Genomic DNA, 18,077 nt, shown 5'->3' with positions numbered 1-18,077 from the left:
AAGAAATGTTAAGTACAAGATTAATAACCAACCTATTAATAACAATTTATTGGTAGAAAACCGTAGATAATGGTTTTGACAAATATACTAAAACTGATAGAGGAATCTAGAAAGTTAAAAAATGGAAATAATAATGAAGGCAGAAAATTATATCGATAAATAATAAATAAAATGTTTAGGAAGGGTCAGGTAAGAAAGAAAGAATGGTTGAAGGAAAAATAAAATGAGGTAGAGCAGTGATTCTCAATCTGTTTTAGCTCCATGACCTCCAAAAAATAATATATATAATGAACATTTCACAATCCCCCAACCCCAACCCAATAAAAATAACACCTACTTAAAACTATTTAGCTGTGTTTATAGTGATGAGTGGGAACATGCAAGTATAAAGTACAAAATGATCAATTTACAAGTTCCAACTTAATGTGTACGTCCTCCTTGTAATTTGGCCTGCTTGGATAATATTCACTGTGAAAGCATCACATTCAAACATGCATACATGTTAAGCTCTCAGCAGTATAAAAGGCGTAAAGGATTGCAGAATGTCAGTTTAGTTCCAAACGCAAAGCATGCATCTGGTGTCTTTATTTAAATATTTAAAAGCATAGTTTTATTAAAAATAATAATTGAAGTTTTGGTTTTTTAGTGTGCAGTCAAACAGTGTAACTGTTTTTTTTTCAGATTCATTTGCAAAATGGATAAATTTGTGAAAAAAATGATGTGAGCTATCTACATCTGTGAATTGATTGGTAGAAAGACAACACAGTACAATGACAGTTATTTAAATTATGGTTTCACTTCATTGGATAGAAAGCCACAGTGAATAGTTTGCTTTCAAGTCCTCTCTGATGAAAACATGAAGCCATAAAAATTAATTCAACATTTGGAAACTAAACATCTGGTTCATAAAAGCAAACCCTAGAAATTTTTTGAAAGAAAATTACATACTTTGAGAAACCAGCAAGCTTCTATTTCCAAATCAAACCATACAGATAAAAATACCCTTGAAGCACGTTATCTCATAGCATTGAGAGTTAGCTAAGCTGTCCAAACCCAATACAATCGCAGAACACAGTCTCAAGGCAGATCAATGACATGGCTGCCAATGTTTGTGATCTGATAGTTCAGCAAGCGAGTTCAAGTGAATTTTTTAGTATTTAATTTGATTAATCAACAGATGTGGCAAATGTTCCTAATACTTATGTTTGTTTGATATGAATGTGATAGGAACAGATCGATAAAAAAAAAGTGTAGTTTTTCAAAACAATACCTGGTCATGCAACAGGACAATGTCTTTTAGATGTTTTTTTATAAAACTACTAAAAACTTTAAAACATGGTGGACAAAATGTATTGCAGTATGTAGCGATGTTTCAAAAGCAGTAACAGGAAAGAACAGTAGATTTCTGAAAAAATTAAAAAACCATCTTATACCAAGGGCAGAATGGATGCACTGCTTCATCACAGACTTGCTCTTGCCACAAAAAAATATGCCGGAAAATCTCAAACAAATTCTTTGTAAAGCTGTAAAATGGTTAATTTTATTAAAAGTCAACCTTTACAGAAATAGCTGTTTGCTAAACTAAGTGGAGAAATGGGTGAAACGAAAAAAATGTCTAGTTTTCCATACAGAAGTCAGATGGTTATTGCGGGGAAAATTGTTAACCCACTTATTGGTGGGTTACCCATTTTAGTGATACATGACAAGTGGACGGTGGGACACACAAGCGAGTGGTGTATGGTACCACGCTTATTCTGCTCACACTTTTAGGTTGGCTCTAGGAGCTAGTTACGACACTGGTCGCTTAACTGTTTCGAGGCACAGTAGCCATTTGTAGCACAGATATTAGGTCTATTTTTTTTTTGTTTGGGGGCAAAAACATCTATGCGTTATCATCGCCCGGAATTTTCTTTAATAAAAAGGTAAAATAACACTAAAATATTAAAACTAAATAAGGTTTAAAATTAATATAAATTATATAATAAAAAATGTATTAAAACAAAAGTTAAAAAAGTGAAATAAAACTCAAAATTAATATCGCAGACAGAATCTTTAAAATATAAAAGCTAAAATAATAGAAAGAGGAAACTATATAAAGCTTAACTAATTCTGATAGGGAGTGCAAAAGGCTCCCTACTCGGATAATAAAATTAAAGACGTAGAACCAAAAAAATCAAAATTGAAAAATTTTGGGGGGAAAAGAAAAAAATTATCAAAAACTCTTCTAGCATAAAAATATATATGATAATATTAAATTTTTTGCAGTACCCTAGTACTATGCAAAAACAGAAACATCCGGTTCAAAATGTCGTTATCATTGTATAAGATACCACGGATGTTTCTGGGTAGGTCTTATGCTTTAGGGTGAGCAAATGGGGTGGTGGCGAGAGAAATGTCAAGCAAACCAAAACCAACCCACTTATTGGAATAGCGAGATGAATTAATAATATTTTTCCAGGATAAACAAACATCATTTTCAATGTTTTTACAGAATAATGAGTACATTATTCTTGCTGTTGGCTTATTTAGCCGATGTATTTTCAAATTTAACGACTTGAATGTGAATTCACAGGGTCATGATAAAAATATTTTATTAATGACAGGCAAAGTTCATCCTTTCATTAAGAGGCTTGATATCTGAATTATTCACCTCCAAAGCAAAAATTTTATGTTTCTACTCACTTTTGATTATACTGAGAAAAATTTGGATGAAGAAGATACTATTAATTATTCACCACAGTTTGGATATCATGAAGATGCATTTGTGTGAGCTAAAGATTCAGTTGGCAGAGTATATCTCAGAAGATAAAAATGATTTCCTGAAGAGATGGGTAGTGAATCCATTAAGTGGAAATGTTGTTGCAGCTGCTAAATTACCAGTTGAGATTCACGATCAGCTCATTAAATGTCCACTGATAAAACGTTACAACTACAATTTACATCTAAAAATTTAGATTCATTTTGGCTTGCTCATTCAAGTGAATATGGAAATTTAGTCATAGAAATATTAAAAATATTAATCCCTTTTTCCACATCTTACCTCTGTGAAAAGTGTTTTTCATCTATGGAAAGACATGCTAAAAATTAAATATAGTAATCGTCCATTATCACTTGAAAACAATTTGCTTTTGTGGGTTTACAACATAAATCCACGTATGGAGAAACCTTTTAATGAAAATCAAATGCATAAAATAAATTATTTTTTTCTCATAAAATGATGATTTCATTATTGTTTACATGTTAAGTTGTAGGCTAATTTTGTGACCCCCAGGTTGAGAAACACTGCGGTAGAGAAAAATATGGGGAAAAGTTTGAGAAAGTGAAACAAAAATGAGTTCATATTGAGGATGTAAATGGAAATCTTGATTAAAGAGAGAAGGAAGAGCTAACAAATGACAGTAATATAAAAGACTACAAAGAAAAGAAAATTCAGATAAGTGAATGCTGGCAACAGAAGTTAAATGAATGAACAATAATTATGCAATGTAGCTATAACCTAAAAAATAATAATATCTTCATTACATTTTTCTTTCAACCATTTTTCCTTTCTTACCTTACACTTCCTATTCATTTTATTTATTACTTATCGATACAAATTTCTGCCTTCATTATTGTTTGCATTTTTAAACTTTCTGGATTCCTCTATCAGTTTAAGTATATTTACCAAAATATACTATAGTTTAGTTTTCAACTGAATCTTTTGTCATAGTAATTCTAGACCTGGAATTTATGATTTGTTCAGATTTTAAAATTACATCATTTCAATGCAGGAGCAGCGTAATATTTTATAATTCTTTTGTAAAAATCAAGTAACAAAAAATATTATAACTGACCGATTATATCCAGTTGGGGGAGCCAAGAATACTTGTTGGTTAGCAGGATCACTAAAAACTGGAGGAGGGGCACTTTCTGTGGCAAAAACAGTTGGTCTACCCTCACGAATGTTTAATTGATCCTGAACAGCAACTTCTAAATCCCATGAATGCCTCTGCAAAACATCTTTACAAATTGTCATATTATCTATGCCTGTAAGATCCTGGAAAAAAAAAACACCAAATGAAAACTTATTAGTTTTTAAAAGTGAACTTGATTTGATTATTATTTAAAATTGGTAATTTAACTCAAAGTTTTCTAAATGAATGTTTAAGGACTGGCAAAGAGGTTAGCACATTGTCCTCTCATTCAAGAGGTCCAGATCAAATTCCAAGCGGTGGTATAAACCTTCTTCATCTAATACAAAGCCAGCTGCTGTAACTAGGTATCCTGTATAGTTAAGAAACACATCTGATAGGGATACTAAAGGATAAGTCATAAATACAACTTAAAAATTCTTATAACTATCTTAAGTCAAGACATAAGAGTCATTTTTAAAGTAAAAACTCCTTGATTGTATTAATAAAACAAGCTGACACCTTTGAATACAATTTGTTCAAGAATTTTAAACTCTTCATTGTCGGCCTACGTGGTGCGAGTGGTAGCTTCTTGACCTTTCATCTGGAGGTCTCAGGTTTGAATCCCAGACAGGCATGGCATTTTCACACGCTACAAAAATTATCATTCATCTTATCCTCTGAAGCAATGACTAACAGTGGTCCTGCAGGTTAAAAAAAAAACTCTTCATTGCTCATGACAATATTTTTTCAATAGTAATTCATTAATCACATCAATTGTCAATCCTCCGCAAATTGTGAGGTGTGTTTGGGGATTTGTTCTTTAAAACATAAGCCTTTGCCCAGTTGAAATTTATCAACACCAAAATGGCAATGGGTCATGGGTCATGGCAATGGTTTTTGGGACCAAAAAGGAATTCTTTAGACTGTTTACCAGCTTTGAGAAGAAACTATCAACAGAGAAAGGTGCTTCAAAATGTTAGAAAGGTTATGAAATGATATACAGAACTGATAGCATGACTTATTTTCAAAGGAATATGTCTGCTTTATGACAGTATGCATCCTTGCATTGCCCAAAACACATCAAAACAATTGAAAAAATTCTTATGGAAGGTGTTGGATCATCCTCCACACAATCTTGATCTGGTGCCATCTGACTTTCACTGAAATTAAAGGAACCGTTGAGCAGAAAACATATTCAGACTGATGATGACATCAACCAAACTGTCACCAGCTGGTTCACAAAACATGAAACAGAATTCTCCAACACGCAGATCATGGACCATGAATCCTATCCCAAAAATGGTTGCATATCAACAGGGATTTTATTGAAAAATAGCTTAAGACATACTTTCATGTGCAAGGATTTTTAATTGCAATAAATTATTATCAGTTTATAACAAAATGATTTTTACTTTAAAAAAATCACCCTCATTTAATAAAAATTAATGAGAAAGATGAATTTAAAAAAATATTGGATCATTATGCAGTAAATTTAATTACTATAATGAAGTATAAATACCTTTCTTAAATAAATAAATCTTTTATTCTGATTGATGCTTTATACATCATTATAGGTTAACACTATAACTATAAAAACGTAAATTGTAAAATAAAAGTTAGATATGATTAAAGTTCACAATAACTACTTAAATATAAAAACATGAAATAATGATAAGGTAAATTTTAATACAATTAAATATAAAAAATATCTACAAAATAATTCACAATTCACAATGCAGGCATTGTTGAAAATTGTTTGAGCAACATATTTATGTACATACAGAATGAATTAGGAAATTTAGAATTTTTTTTAAATGTTTCAATTAATATTATTTAAAACCTCACGGAGAAAGTCATATTGTTTCTGTAAAAGAAGATCTTTTAAATGTATTTTAAATTAATTTGCACAAAGATTTTTTAAATGGTTTGATAATTTATTAAAAATGGTAAAAGATGCTTACTAAGCCCTAACTCAAAGTCAAAGTATTACATTGAGTCATAAAAAAACTTTCACTATCTGAGTAGATATTATTATTTTTCACGAATAAGTGACTAATCTTTTTGAAAACTTTTATGTATTTAAAAATACAAACATAAGGTAAAGTTAAAATATTTAATTTTATAAATATTGGGCTATATAAATCATATTTATGGGCGCTAGATAATGATTTGACAGCCCACCTTTACATTTTAAAAACTTGTTATGGGTTTTTGAGGGAGCCAAAGAGATGACAATACTATAGATATTATAAAGTGGTAATATTTTATTTCCAGTATGTGCAATGTTTTCCGTCCCAAATAATTAAAATTTAATATGCCTTGTATGTTAACATGACTATTTAATTGGTATACTGGAAAAACACATGATTTTAGACTAAAATTTTCTTTTTTTGAATTATTTATTTTATTTTCTCTTTCTTTATGTTTATTTTTTATATTTTACGTTTTTTTCAATTAGAATATCATTTTTTGTTAGATGCACTGTAAAAAACTGTACATATACAACATTACTTGTACTATACATTAGATTATATGAACATCCAGCAACTTATGTCAAAACCTTTCCTGTTTTAAACCAAACAAATGTCATTTCTGTAAGTTCTACATAATCAACCATAAAAATGATAAAATATTAACAGTTTTTCTTTACTATTAGTAGGAATTATACAAAACAGATTAATTAAAAAAATGAAAAAGTACAACATTTAACTAAATTTCACCTGTTATTTCAAAACCTCTTCTTCAACATGTGATTTTTTTCAGTTAATGTATTTTATAACTTGTATTCAGTTTGTTGTACAATTCTTTTTACATAATCAATTTCTATTTTTCATTATTTAGTTCTCTTCGAGTTCATTGAAATACCACAATCCAATAGTTATATCTTGTATCTAGTTTTCGCTTGAATCTTTTTAATCTAGTTTTTTCTCAAACTATTCTCCACATAAATTTTTCAATTATTTATAGTTTAAAAACTATCATTAATAGGGAAAAATTATATTATTCAGGGAAAATGTATATGAATGAATATTTTCTGATATTTGTTTTATGTAAACATGAGTAATTTTGTTTCAATTAAGACTATAAACCTTTTAAAAGTAAGCTACACCAACAAATATAACGACTCATCAGCACATCTACAATCTAAAAATTCCCAATACCATACTTAATATAAAGAGGCACACAGATAATATAAACTAAATGAGAATTACATAACTAAACAGCAAAATGTAATTTGTATACTTGGTTATCAGCTTAAAGCCAGGACTGATCCACCCAACCCTACTATCATTTACAACACAAAGCCTGGGTAGCAATAATATACATCTCTTTCTCTCTGTGCATCTGTGTGTACTAGAAAATATAATGTAAAAATGCTAACATTTATACAGTTAAGCAGGTTACAAAAAATTGTAACATCTCAGATTGTTAACTAATTCTAGAAAAGCATAAATACAACCATTTTCAATAAATAGAACAAAAACTTTATATCATTTTATATCAAGTTAATGATGTATCGTGAAAAATGAAAAACTTTTGATTTTTTTTCTATTCATAAAATCCTTAATTTAGTAGCAGTAATAACAACCAGACAAAAATAGAAATGCAACACTGAGAAAAATTCTAAAAAGTAAAAATACTTTTCTGTTATAAAAATAGACATTCACTGTTCTTTTTCTGCATAACCTTGTCACATCTTTATTAACATAAAGACGACAAAAATTATGAAAAGATTTTGAACACAATGTTATGATGTAAAAAAAGGAAATGATCAATGAAATCAAGATTATACAACTACTTTAACAAATTACAAAATTAAGAGGGAAAAAAAATTAAATATATTTAAAAGTATCCTTTATATTAACCTGACAATTTGTGACTGGCCAATTGCCAATTGAAATACATGTACACACAAAGGCTTTTAGATCAGACAGTCTCAGGTTCAACTCCCAACAGGGATCTGGCATCTTTTAACAATATCATTTTGTTTTTAAATGTATTTTGCTGTTATGATATTTTCCTAAGTAAATGTGTTAATTACATCAATTTGAAAGAAATTATTCTTTCAAAGTTCTTTATTTTAATAGCAATTTTATTCCAGACAGTCAATAATTTAAGCAATACATCCAATCATATGTTAAACAACCAACATTCTTTCACATAACTTTTTTTTTAAAGTGTCATTTAATTACATGCAGCATCATTTAATTACAAGTGGTAATTAATCACATACTCGTGATATTCATATTTAAGAATGAATGATAAAAAATAAATTGCATTATAAAGAATAATTAAAAATATGGTGGGTGAAAAGCAATACATCGAAAGAAAAATATTTAACTTGCACTAATTTCCAGATGCTTCTAAAGGATTTTACATACATACATACATTCATTCATTGAAGTCGTACAAACAAACATGTATAAATGAGTTTTCTATCATCAAATCTGGCTCAAACTTCAGAATGTGTTATTATAAGTAATTTTGCAACTTAGGCTCTGCACATACTCATTTCACTTACAATGCCATTATTTTACATTTAAAACTGCCTATGGAGAGAGTTTTGCCTCAGGTGGAGTACCAGGTGGTACTTTGGTGCTACTCAAGTGGAGTACAGGGCATTTTTTTAAATGTAATACTGCAATCATGTTTTAGTCAACAGCAAAAATAAAACAAGACCGTGTAACTGACAGTGATACGACTTATTAGTAATTTTAAGTCTAAGTTGGATTCTACTGTTTTATCATATTATTAAATTTAATCTATCTTTTTTAATCTATCATTTTACAATTCCTATTTTAATTTATGTATTCTATCTACAACAGTTTTTGTTATTTCACAGGCAAATGTAACTTAGAGAACTTGAAATTTCTTTACAAAAACTAAATTTAAAAAATAGTTTGCTTATTAATAAATTTACATATTTATTTATATATTTAAATATTTAAGTACAGGGTATCAATTAACATTGAAATCCAATGGTAAGTTTAATTAACACTACTCTTTCTTTTGCTTGTTATCTTAAATTAAGTTTCTTTTCCGGTCAATTTAATCTGTACATCTCGGTTTCATTGCTTTCATTTTATAATTCCATTTAACACATAAGGATTATCTTTTTCTTATTTTTTATATTGGTAGTAAAAAGATTAACTTATTATATTTAAAAAAATAATTGTGCTTTATTGGGCTGTAGTGGTATCTGTGAGGAAAAGTAAGAAGGCAATGTTTTATGAACTTTCATATTACAGTAATAATTTTGCAGAAGATAATAAAATAACAAGATTTAAAAAAAAAAGTAAAAAAATATCACTTGAAATAACTTGAAATCTTTTATACAATTTTTCCAAAATTATTCTATCATTAGTGTTAATAATATAATCTTTTTCAAAAAAAAAGATAATGATACTACTCAAGAATATAGAAATGATCACTTAAGGTTTCACAATGGAAACAATTATAGCAGATCTGGAGTAATGTTTCATTTATATAGATAGACCTCAGCTATGATGTAAAACTGTGCAAACTGTAGTTGAATACTTTGAGTTTGGGACAGCAAAAGAAAGAAAACGTGGCAGACTGACTGTGACATCAACGATTGAAACAAGATGTTGCAACAGTGGGATGATTTGGTTTTTAGTGCACCATTCAAGGATAAATTTCAAAAATTCACAACACTGAATATTTCAATAGGAAGAAATGTGCCTACATAAGATAAAATTTGTACAGATGCTTCACCCAAAAGATAAATAATGCCGATTAGTTTTGTTCATGCAAATCTTTTGGAAGATCAAAATTAAAAAAAAAAGATAATATTTTTTTATATATCAATTTTTATCAGTTATGGACAAAAGAGTCAGCAAAATTGGACATATCCCTAAAGCCATGATAATATTCAAGAAATAACTGAAAATCATCAACGTACAAAAAACCTTTCAAGAAATTTTTAGAACATTAAATGAGATATCATAAACTCAATTTTTGTTGAATTGTATGAAAAATATTTAAGCAATTACGCGTTACCAATTGTACAACAATAATTGATGCAAATACTCATCTAAATTTAATTCATACTGCTTGCTGAGTAAAGGGATGGTTGAAACAAAAATTCTGTCATGTGTTCACGGCTTGATTAAGATATTGAGATTGACAATTGAAAATATTTATATAATTACAATTTATTAGTTTAAGAACTTAATAATAATAAACAAAAATAATAAATAACTCACAATAATAATCAGAATAATAACAATAATGACAACAGAAAACAATAATAATAATTGTCAATAATAAACAAATGATTATCATAGTAATCACATCCACAACATTAATAATAATAAAAAACAGTGATTACATACAAAACAGGATTTAAAGTTCAACTCATTAATATGACATTAATGTACATTAAACATTAACACGACCGCTAATCTTAATACTTTTAATCACTACTTATGTATTAACAACAATAGTACAATAGAGTATAAAGTTCTTCTACTGCAAATACCTTTGCTGTTCATTAATAAAACTACCCTAACAATTTCTGAATGAAATTTAGTACATTATCTCTTTCACTTATAGTCTAAAAGCAACCCACTGAATCACTTCTTGTTTGCATGTACTGGAATTATTTGTGACATCACCTTAATCACGCTGAACTTGTACACACTAGAAATTTGCTCCTTCATTGACCTCCTCGCAGAATACTCTAGCTTCAAACTCACAATAACTCCTCTCGCTTAGAACTCTCTTGCAGAACTGATTTTAACTTGTCTTCCCTGAAGTATTTACATTCCTATCCTCTTGACCTGCAGGACCAGACCACAGTTGAGTGTGAGAACGATCGAACGAGCCCTTTCATTTTCCCGTGCATTTCTATTCTGGGTCCGGCAACTCTTCTCACGAAACATCTGTTTAGATGTGTCAGCAGGCAGTATTACAAAGGATGATTGTTGTTGACAGAACTACTAGCTTTATTAAAAAGGTTCCTTTTTGCCCTTTTCTGGATTCCTCCCATTATTATACTGGTCTGTTACACTGAATGGTATCAAATAGGTGTGATTATACATGGAACAACCACTCTTCAGATTTTCTGCCTTTTTCCAGAACCTTAAAGTACATCTAGTTGAAACAGCTGTTGTTCATCTATGCATAGTAAACTATGTTTAAGCTAAGGTATATTTTTTACAATATTTACATTAATAAATTGAAAAATGAAATTAGTTCAAACTTATTTTTTTTTAATATAAAACTAATTTTGGTAAATTTCCTCTCCTGTAGATAAACTAAATAAATTATAACTTGAATAATCACTTCTACACATTTTAATTTTTTTATATCTTTGTAAAGAGATCCCAGTTTCTCTAATTCACATTCACGTATTTATTCTGAAAACATAAATAAAAAAAATAATCTAATGTTTTTATATTACAATGTAATGAAATCTTTAAGTATGTGAGTGTATGCTGGAGCCAAGATCTGAGCTTAGCTCATATGTAGTTTCCATATAAAGTAAACGAATTACTTCTGCTCCTAAGGAAGTTAGTACCCTACCTTTTATCAATAAAAACTATGTGCATAAAGGTTGTTGTTATTCTTCTGCTATGAAGTTTTAAAAACATTACACCTTAAAATTTTATTTGGAACTATTAATTAAATGTAACATACTACATGTTCCGATGTCGCATGAAGAAAGTGAGAAACTTTCAGGACATGTTCTGCTTGTGAAAATAATGAAAAAACTTCATATAAACATAAGTGTGCTTTGCTTTTGAGTTACCACTAGTAGAAGGTTTCACCTGGATTTCATCTCTTGTAATAAAAGGAAGCTCTACTGTAATTTTTGAAACCCAGATCAAGGAGTAAAGTTTGTCGTTTTTCTTATGTAATTTGATCTAGGAAATAGGATGAAATAGGTCCTAGAACTGTAACCGCAGTAGTTTTTAAGATATGTGACATAAAACACAAAATTTGGTGTCAAAAAAAGTTTTTTTTTTTGGTTTGGAGTACAACTTTGTTAAATTACTAATAAATGTGAAAAATTAGCAGTGCATTCACTGCTCATGCTGATAGTTTCAAGAGGAATCAGAAGTAACATTAAGTAAGGACTGAAAGATCTTGCAACCAACTATAAGGAAAACCAGCTCAAGTCAAATCCTGCCAAAACCCAGACCTGTATCTTCCACCTGAAGAACAGACAGAGAGCAGAAGTCTGAACATCACATGGGAAAGAATCCAGCTGGTGCACTGTGGAACTTCAAGGTATCTCGGTGTCACCTTGGACCACACTCTCACATACAAGAAACATTGTCTGAACACCAAGAACAAAGTGACTGCAAGGAATAACATAGAACCTGGGGAACACAGCCAGATACAGTGATAACCTCAGCCTTAACGCTATGATAATCGACTGCAGAGTGTGTCTGTCCAGTATGGGACCAATCTTACCATGCTAAAGAAGCTGATGTGGCATTGAATGAAACATGCCACATCATCACAAGCTGCTTATGACCTACACCTCCGGAGAAACTGTATTGTTTGTCTGGCATTGCACCACCTGATATCTGATGCAAAGTAGCAGTTCGTAAGAAGTTAAAGACTTCAACATCCCAAGTTTACCCTTTTTATGGCTATGAACCAGCTTAGTTCACGAATGAGTTTCCTGATGACCACTCAGGAACTTGGAACATTCAAGCAAGCAAGACTTACCTTGTGGCATGCAAGGAGTGCACATCTCAAAGGATGGAAAAACACCTAGTGAAGAACTTCTCCCTGAACACAATGAGGGGTGGAAACTTGGAGATCACTGAATAGGCTGTGCTCAGTTGTCACAAGATACAGGACAAACTTGCAGAAGTGGGATTTCACTGTGTTGCACGTGACTGTGGCAATATATAGATTAAAAATCATTTGCTTGGGTGTCATCTTTATACAACCAAGTGCATATAGAAGGAACTTCTTGAGGTAAGTATTATTATAATAATTTACTATAATACTAACTTACTATTATTATAATTTTTGTTTGATTTAAACCTTCCAATGAAATTTTTGATGTCTTTTTTTTTAATTTAATTTAGATTTAGTTTCAAGTAAGTTAATAGTATTGCCTATTTTAATAATTTTTATATGCTTCCGATACGATATTAATAAAGTATAAGAAAACAAATCTAAATCATCAATTACAGAAAGATTTATTAATAGTAACATATTAAATAATTTAAAAATATAACAACACATCATCTTAAAAAAATCAGTCCACTAACAAATAAACCTCTAAATGGATGTGTACTACTGAACCATACCAATTATTTCATAAATTTATGAAATATTTTCAAATGTTAGCATATATTACCTCTTTATTTTCATTATGAAACCATTTGTTCAGGATTTTTTTTTTTAATTAGTCACATTTGCATTTTATAACTGCAGTTTTGTAAAAAAAAAATTGCTATGATAAATCTTTCCAGTGTCTTGAATAACTTTTTACTGAATTTCCAGTATTGTTTGTTGCCAGCTTTTGAGATTTTACAATTTTAAACATCATATACTAGAAAAATATAACATGCTAATGGACTCATGGAAGCTGAAACTAAACTGAATGAGCTATAGCAATTAATTGGTCTAAAGAAGATATTTGAAGAATTAAATTAAGAATAATAGTTCATTTTCTGACTAATGTAAATAATTAAATGAGAATTACAGCCTACGAATTATAAGTTGGTTTATATACTTTCTATATTTGGATAAGGCTTATAAACCACATGTTAGGAGTGGTTAAAAATAAAATTCTGTTCAATGATAATCAAACAGAATACAAGAAAATAAATTTTTCACTTCAAATAATTTTATATAATTCATAAATGTTTGCAGTCTGAAGTTTTAAGTAAGATATTTATAAATGATTTATAAGAAGTAGTTTTTCAAGAAATATGATACATGTAAAATGAGAAGTTTCACTGTATTACAATACAAAATAAGAAATATTTTATAATACATTTTAACAGAAATCGCAAAATTTACTCTTTTAGTTAATTTACAATACATTTACAGTGAAAGGTTGTTGTTAAGATATACTGGCAATCACTTTGGTGCATAAAGTAATACAAGCATCAGGATTACAGTGGTAAACAGAGGTCAGGCAAAAAATATTTTCTAAGATCTTGAAGTACATTTTTAAAACCAAAATTAATCCTAACACTTTAATTAATTCTAGATGAATTTAAAAACTGCACAAACAGAGAATGAATTTTATTAAAAGATGTGTTAACATATTCATAGGGTGTTGGTCAGCAACAATGTAAACATTTTGAAATTGTAATTATGGCTCAAAAATTATTTTATTACTCCATCATCAAAAGTATGAATCATATCTAACTGTATATTTAAGATTATTTTACACTTAACACAGCATTTTATATATTTTGTAATTAAGACTACATTATACCTTAAACACATTCTTATTTTGTAAACTTATCAATAAAGTTTGCAAAAACACTTTATTTGACTTTTATTATATTTGTATCTTAACTAACTACCAACCATAAGTAATAATGGAGAATGATATTAGTAGATGAGGCCAGGATAAAAGTGTTGACTTTACACTGAAATTCCTAAAATATGAATTAACACACAGACACACACATCGTACATTCTCTAGAATGTATCCTCCATCCTGCAATATGGTCATGAATTTCAAGTAAAAATAAGCAATAAAAGCATTGTAAAAATAATAAATTATTGCTGAGAATAGATTTCAGTAAACCACTTGACATCTTTTGTTGTGATAATGATTGTAATGTACAATATTAATATTTTTAAAAAATTATTTCATTCAAGCAAATAAAAAATAAATTGATTATGCTTGCAGTGTTGGTAGGTTCAGCAACATTTAAGTTTATCATAGCTAATATGGGCAAGCATTCTTTGATTATAATTAAGATATTCTCTGGTTTCTTTTTGATAATTAGCATATTATAAATAATAAATTATAAGTGTGCGGTTGGACGGAATCTTATAAACATTGGAAATATTATATTTACTTAACTTACAATTATTTTATTTTAGACAACTAGTTTCATTCTGTTCTTAACATTTTTACATAAACGAGTAACGTATATCATACAGTTTCTTTTTTTCATTACTGTTGTACAATAACCACCACATTTACGCTATTTATAGGTAAAGGTAATTCTGAGCAATTACTTTATCAATTTCAATCCTTTTTATACTTGAAAATACTATAATAGACATACTTAGGATCAAGAAATATCGGAAAGCAGGTGACCCATGCAAGGTCAAAGTCCACGCTGCAGTACTCTAGTCAATTAGCAGTGAGTTTTGTGAGTTATGAAGACTTGTTTAAAGGCTAATACATTCTGAGGTTCGGGTTAAGGTGAGAGTTGTAGATAGGTCTGAAGTTACGGAGAGGGGATATGGAGTAAAGTTCAAGGTATGACAATATCAAACACAATCTAGCAGGACACTTAGCCAAATTTATGTTTAGATGGAAATATCGTCACTACAGAGAGAAACTACAACACATGTTCTGTTATCAGACATGTGTATGGCAGAAAATCACCTTATGAAGGGTGCTGTCAGTCATTTTCAACAGCCGACTCTGATGTTTGTTAAGGTTAGTTTATTTTGCATTTATAATACTTGATTTATGTTAGTCTTCCTTTTTCTGTCGTTAACACAATCATATATCTATATGAACAAATTTGACAATGTTCAAGTAATTGCTCAGTATTACCTGGGCAAAAAACTTTGTTTAACTAAAATTATTACAAAATATTTTGATAAAAAATTGTTATTGTAAGTATTTTGATAGCACTTTGTAAACAGCTTCAGGTAAAAAAATTAAATCTACTGAACAAAAGAATATTTTTATTAAAGTGCAAACATTCTCATCACCAACCAGATGTGTATAGCAAAATGTAAAAAAATATTTTTTAAACATTGATCTATCTATTTATCATAAGAAGAACAATATACATAATAATATGAGCTTATAAAATAGACTGACAGAAGAGCTAGTAAGTATAATTATTTTAAAAATTATTCAAAATGTTTTCAATTGAATGAAACCACATTAACATCTTGTATTTCACATTTTAGCATAATATATATGTAAAAGAATCTGTATTCAAATAATACTATAATAATAATTATAAATATACAATAAGGCAACTACAAGGCAACAAAGCAAGTAGAAGCAACATAAAGTTGACCTCAGTTATAAATCAGATTAGCATTAAGATTTACTATGGATCACCATTTCAAATGTTGTATGACTCAAATATTTTATACAAAAGAAAGTTCAATTTTCCAGGCTAACACCTGAGAACAAAATAAAAATCTATAATCCTGCAAGGTACTAATATACATCTACCAAAAACGTTTTTTTTAAATCAACTAACTGAAGGAATCAAAACTGACAGAAAATTCCTATTATCTTCATTTAATATTTTCTCAATAACACAATACGAGCACAATGATAACCTAACTGTCAATAACAGTTTACAAAAAAAACTACTCCAAATAAAGTAAATACAATAGTAATAAACAAAACTACTGCAAGACGGTTTCATGTCAATAAATTTAACCTATATGAAAAAGTACGGGATGAGCAAACGTAATTTAAAGATTATGAACAAAGAAAAAATTTCAATTATAAAAACTAAATAACACATGCACACACATTATAGATATATATCAGACCATTACCGATTTTTTAATTTATCAAAAAGCCATAAAAACAGAGGGTATGACAAGTATTAATAGGTTACAAAAATACAAACAAAAAATTATGCAAGGTTATGGTTAATATCTACTAAAATTAATCATAATTTTACCCTAATTCTGTAACTGAACAAAAAATGGGGGGAAACGTGGATATAGTACTAACAAGCCATATCAAGAGTAAATATTGCTGGCTTAACCTGAAACTGTAGGATCTTATCATTTTGTTCAGGAGTAAGACTCATCGCCAAGTTGTCCATTTTCCATACGTATTTTATTTACTTCATGAACGAAGAAATTCCAAAAGTTCATGTGTCACAAAAAAACTAATATCATTATTTAAAAAAAAATAGACTTTATCACGACACCAAAATAAACGACAATTTACACAACTGTACGTTGACGACGATTCACGATAGGACTGTCAGCAGGCTAATCCACAAGCTACATGATATAATCGATTATATTATTGTTTTGCATTATTAAACACAATTTTAATATAGAAAAATAAATTAATAGTCTTCAAGTTAAAAAAGTAAAGTTTCATTCTGTAACATAAGTAGAAAATAACTAAAAGAAAACGACAATTAGTAAACTAAAATTTTAGTAACATTCTGCCAACTTGTTTCCCAAAAAAGGTTGTAAATATAATTTCTTACTATCTATGTGCCATATAATTTACAATTCTTTTAGCAATTTATCTCCCTAAGTTATCATGTATTGTGTTAAGATTATAATAAATCTGGTGAAATTGTACATGAAAATCGATTTTATTGACAATACGTAGATTAAAAAAAGTTGTTTAATCTGTTTTATATTGTTAATGCCATTATTTAATATGGTAGTAACTTGAGCTGCATTGCTCAGGCGGTAACGTATAACTGCTCCGATTAAATAACTTGATATTTTGTTTTAAGGTGTAGTTTCTGACCCAGACGATTAATTAAATTGTCTTTGAAAAATTTACGTTAATCGCTTTTTTTTGTATATATTTCATCTCCACTATAAGACCCTAAATATATTTATTTCTGTATAAAATGTTAAAAATTTGTTTACCTGAGTAATCTTAGAAAATAAAATTGCTTATCAGTTAATATGATTAAATAAGTCACTAGACTGTTTGAAAACTTAATTTTTCCATGTGATTAGCTCCACTTTATAGTCATATCACTTCTGGTCTGGACCCCATATTTCACTCCTACCCATGGTACGTTATATAATAATATATTAATAAATAATAATAATAATAATCTGAAGAAAGCTATTCATTATAAATCCACTGAATTCTGCAACCTGATTCTTTAGACTCAGAAGAAATCATCACCAGCTAATGAATTTATATTCATATTCACTGAATCCAACAATTCCCTCTTCCAGTAACAATTTTTACCATTGAACTACTCTTTCCAAAATATGTTCTACCTTCTGGGACGAGTAAGAAACCCAAGA

The 18,077-nt window shown here is 29.0% G+C and overlaps 1 protein-coding gene across 1 annotated transcript in view; it reads right to left on the bottom strand.

Annotated features, from left to right (window-relative positions):
- Faf2 (Fas-associated factor 2) overlaps positions 1–17,180 on the bottom strand; it is a 59,857-nt gene extending 42,677 nt beyond the window's left edge. The window contains exons 1-2 of the mRNA XM_075381613.1: positions 16,829–17,180; positions 3,834–4,036 (exon numbers count right to left, since the gene is read on the bottom strand). Of these exons, the coding sequence (XP_075237728.1) occupies positions 3,834–4,036; positions 16,829–16,888 (263 nt within the window). The 5' untranslated portion in view covers positions 16,889–17,180. The remainder of the gene's footprint in view (positions 1–3,833; positions 4,037–16,828) is intronic.
- Between the last annotated feature and the right edge of the window lie 897 nt (positions 17,181–18,077).

The sequence above is a fragment of the Lycorma delicatula genome, chromosome 1 (genome assembly GCF_047948215.1).
Source record: "Lycorma delicatula isolate Av1 chromosome 1, ASM4794821v1, whole genome shotgun sequence".
NCBI classification, from domain to species: domain Eukaryota; kingdom Metazoa; phylum Arthropoda; class Insecta; order Hemiptera; family Fulgoridae; genus Lycorma; species Lycorma delicatula.
The sequence above is the reverse complement of the archived record's forward strand: the minus strand, read 5'-3'. Positions and strand labels throughout refer to the sequence as shown.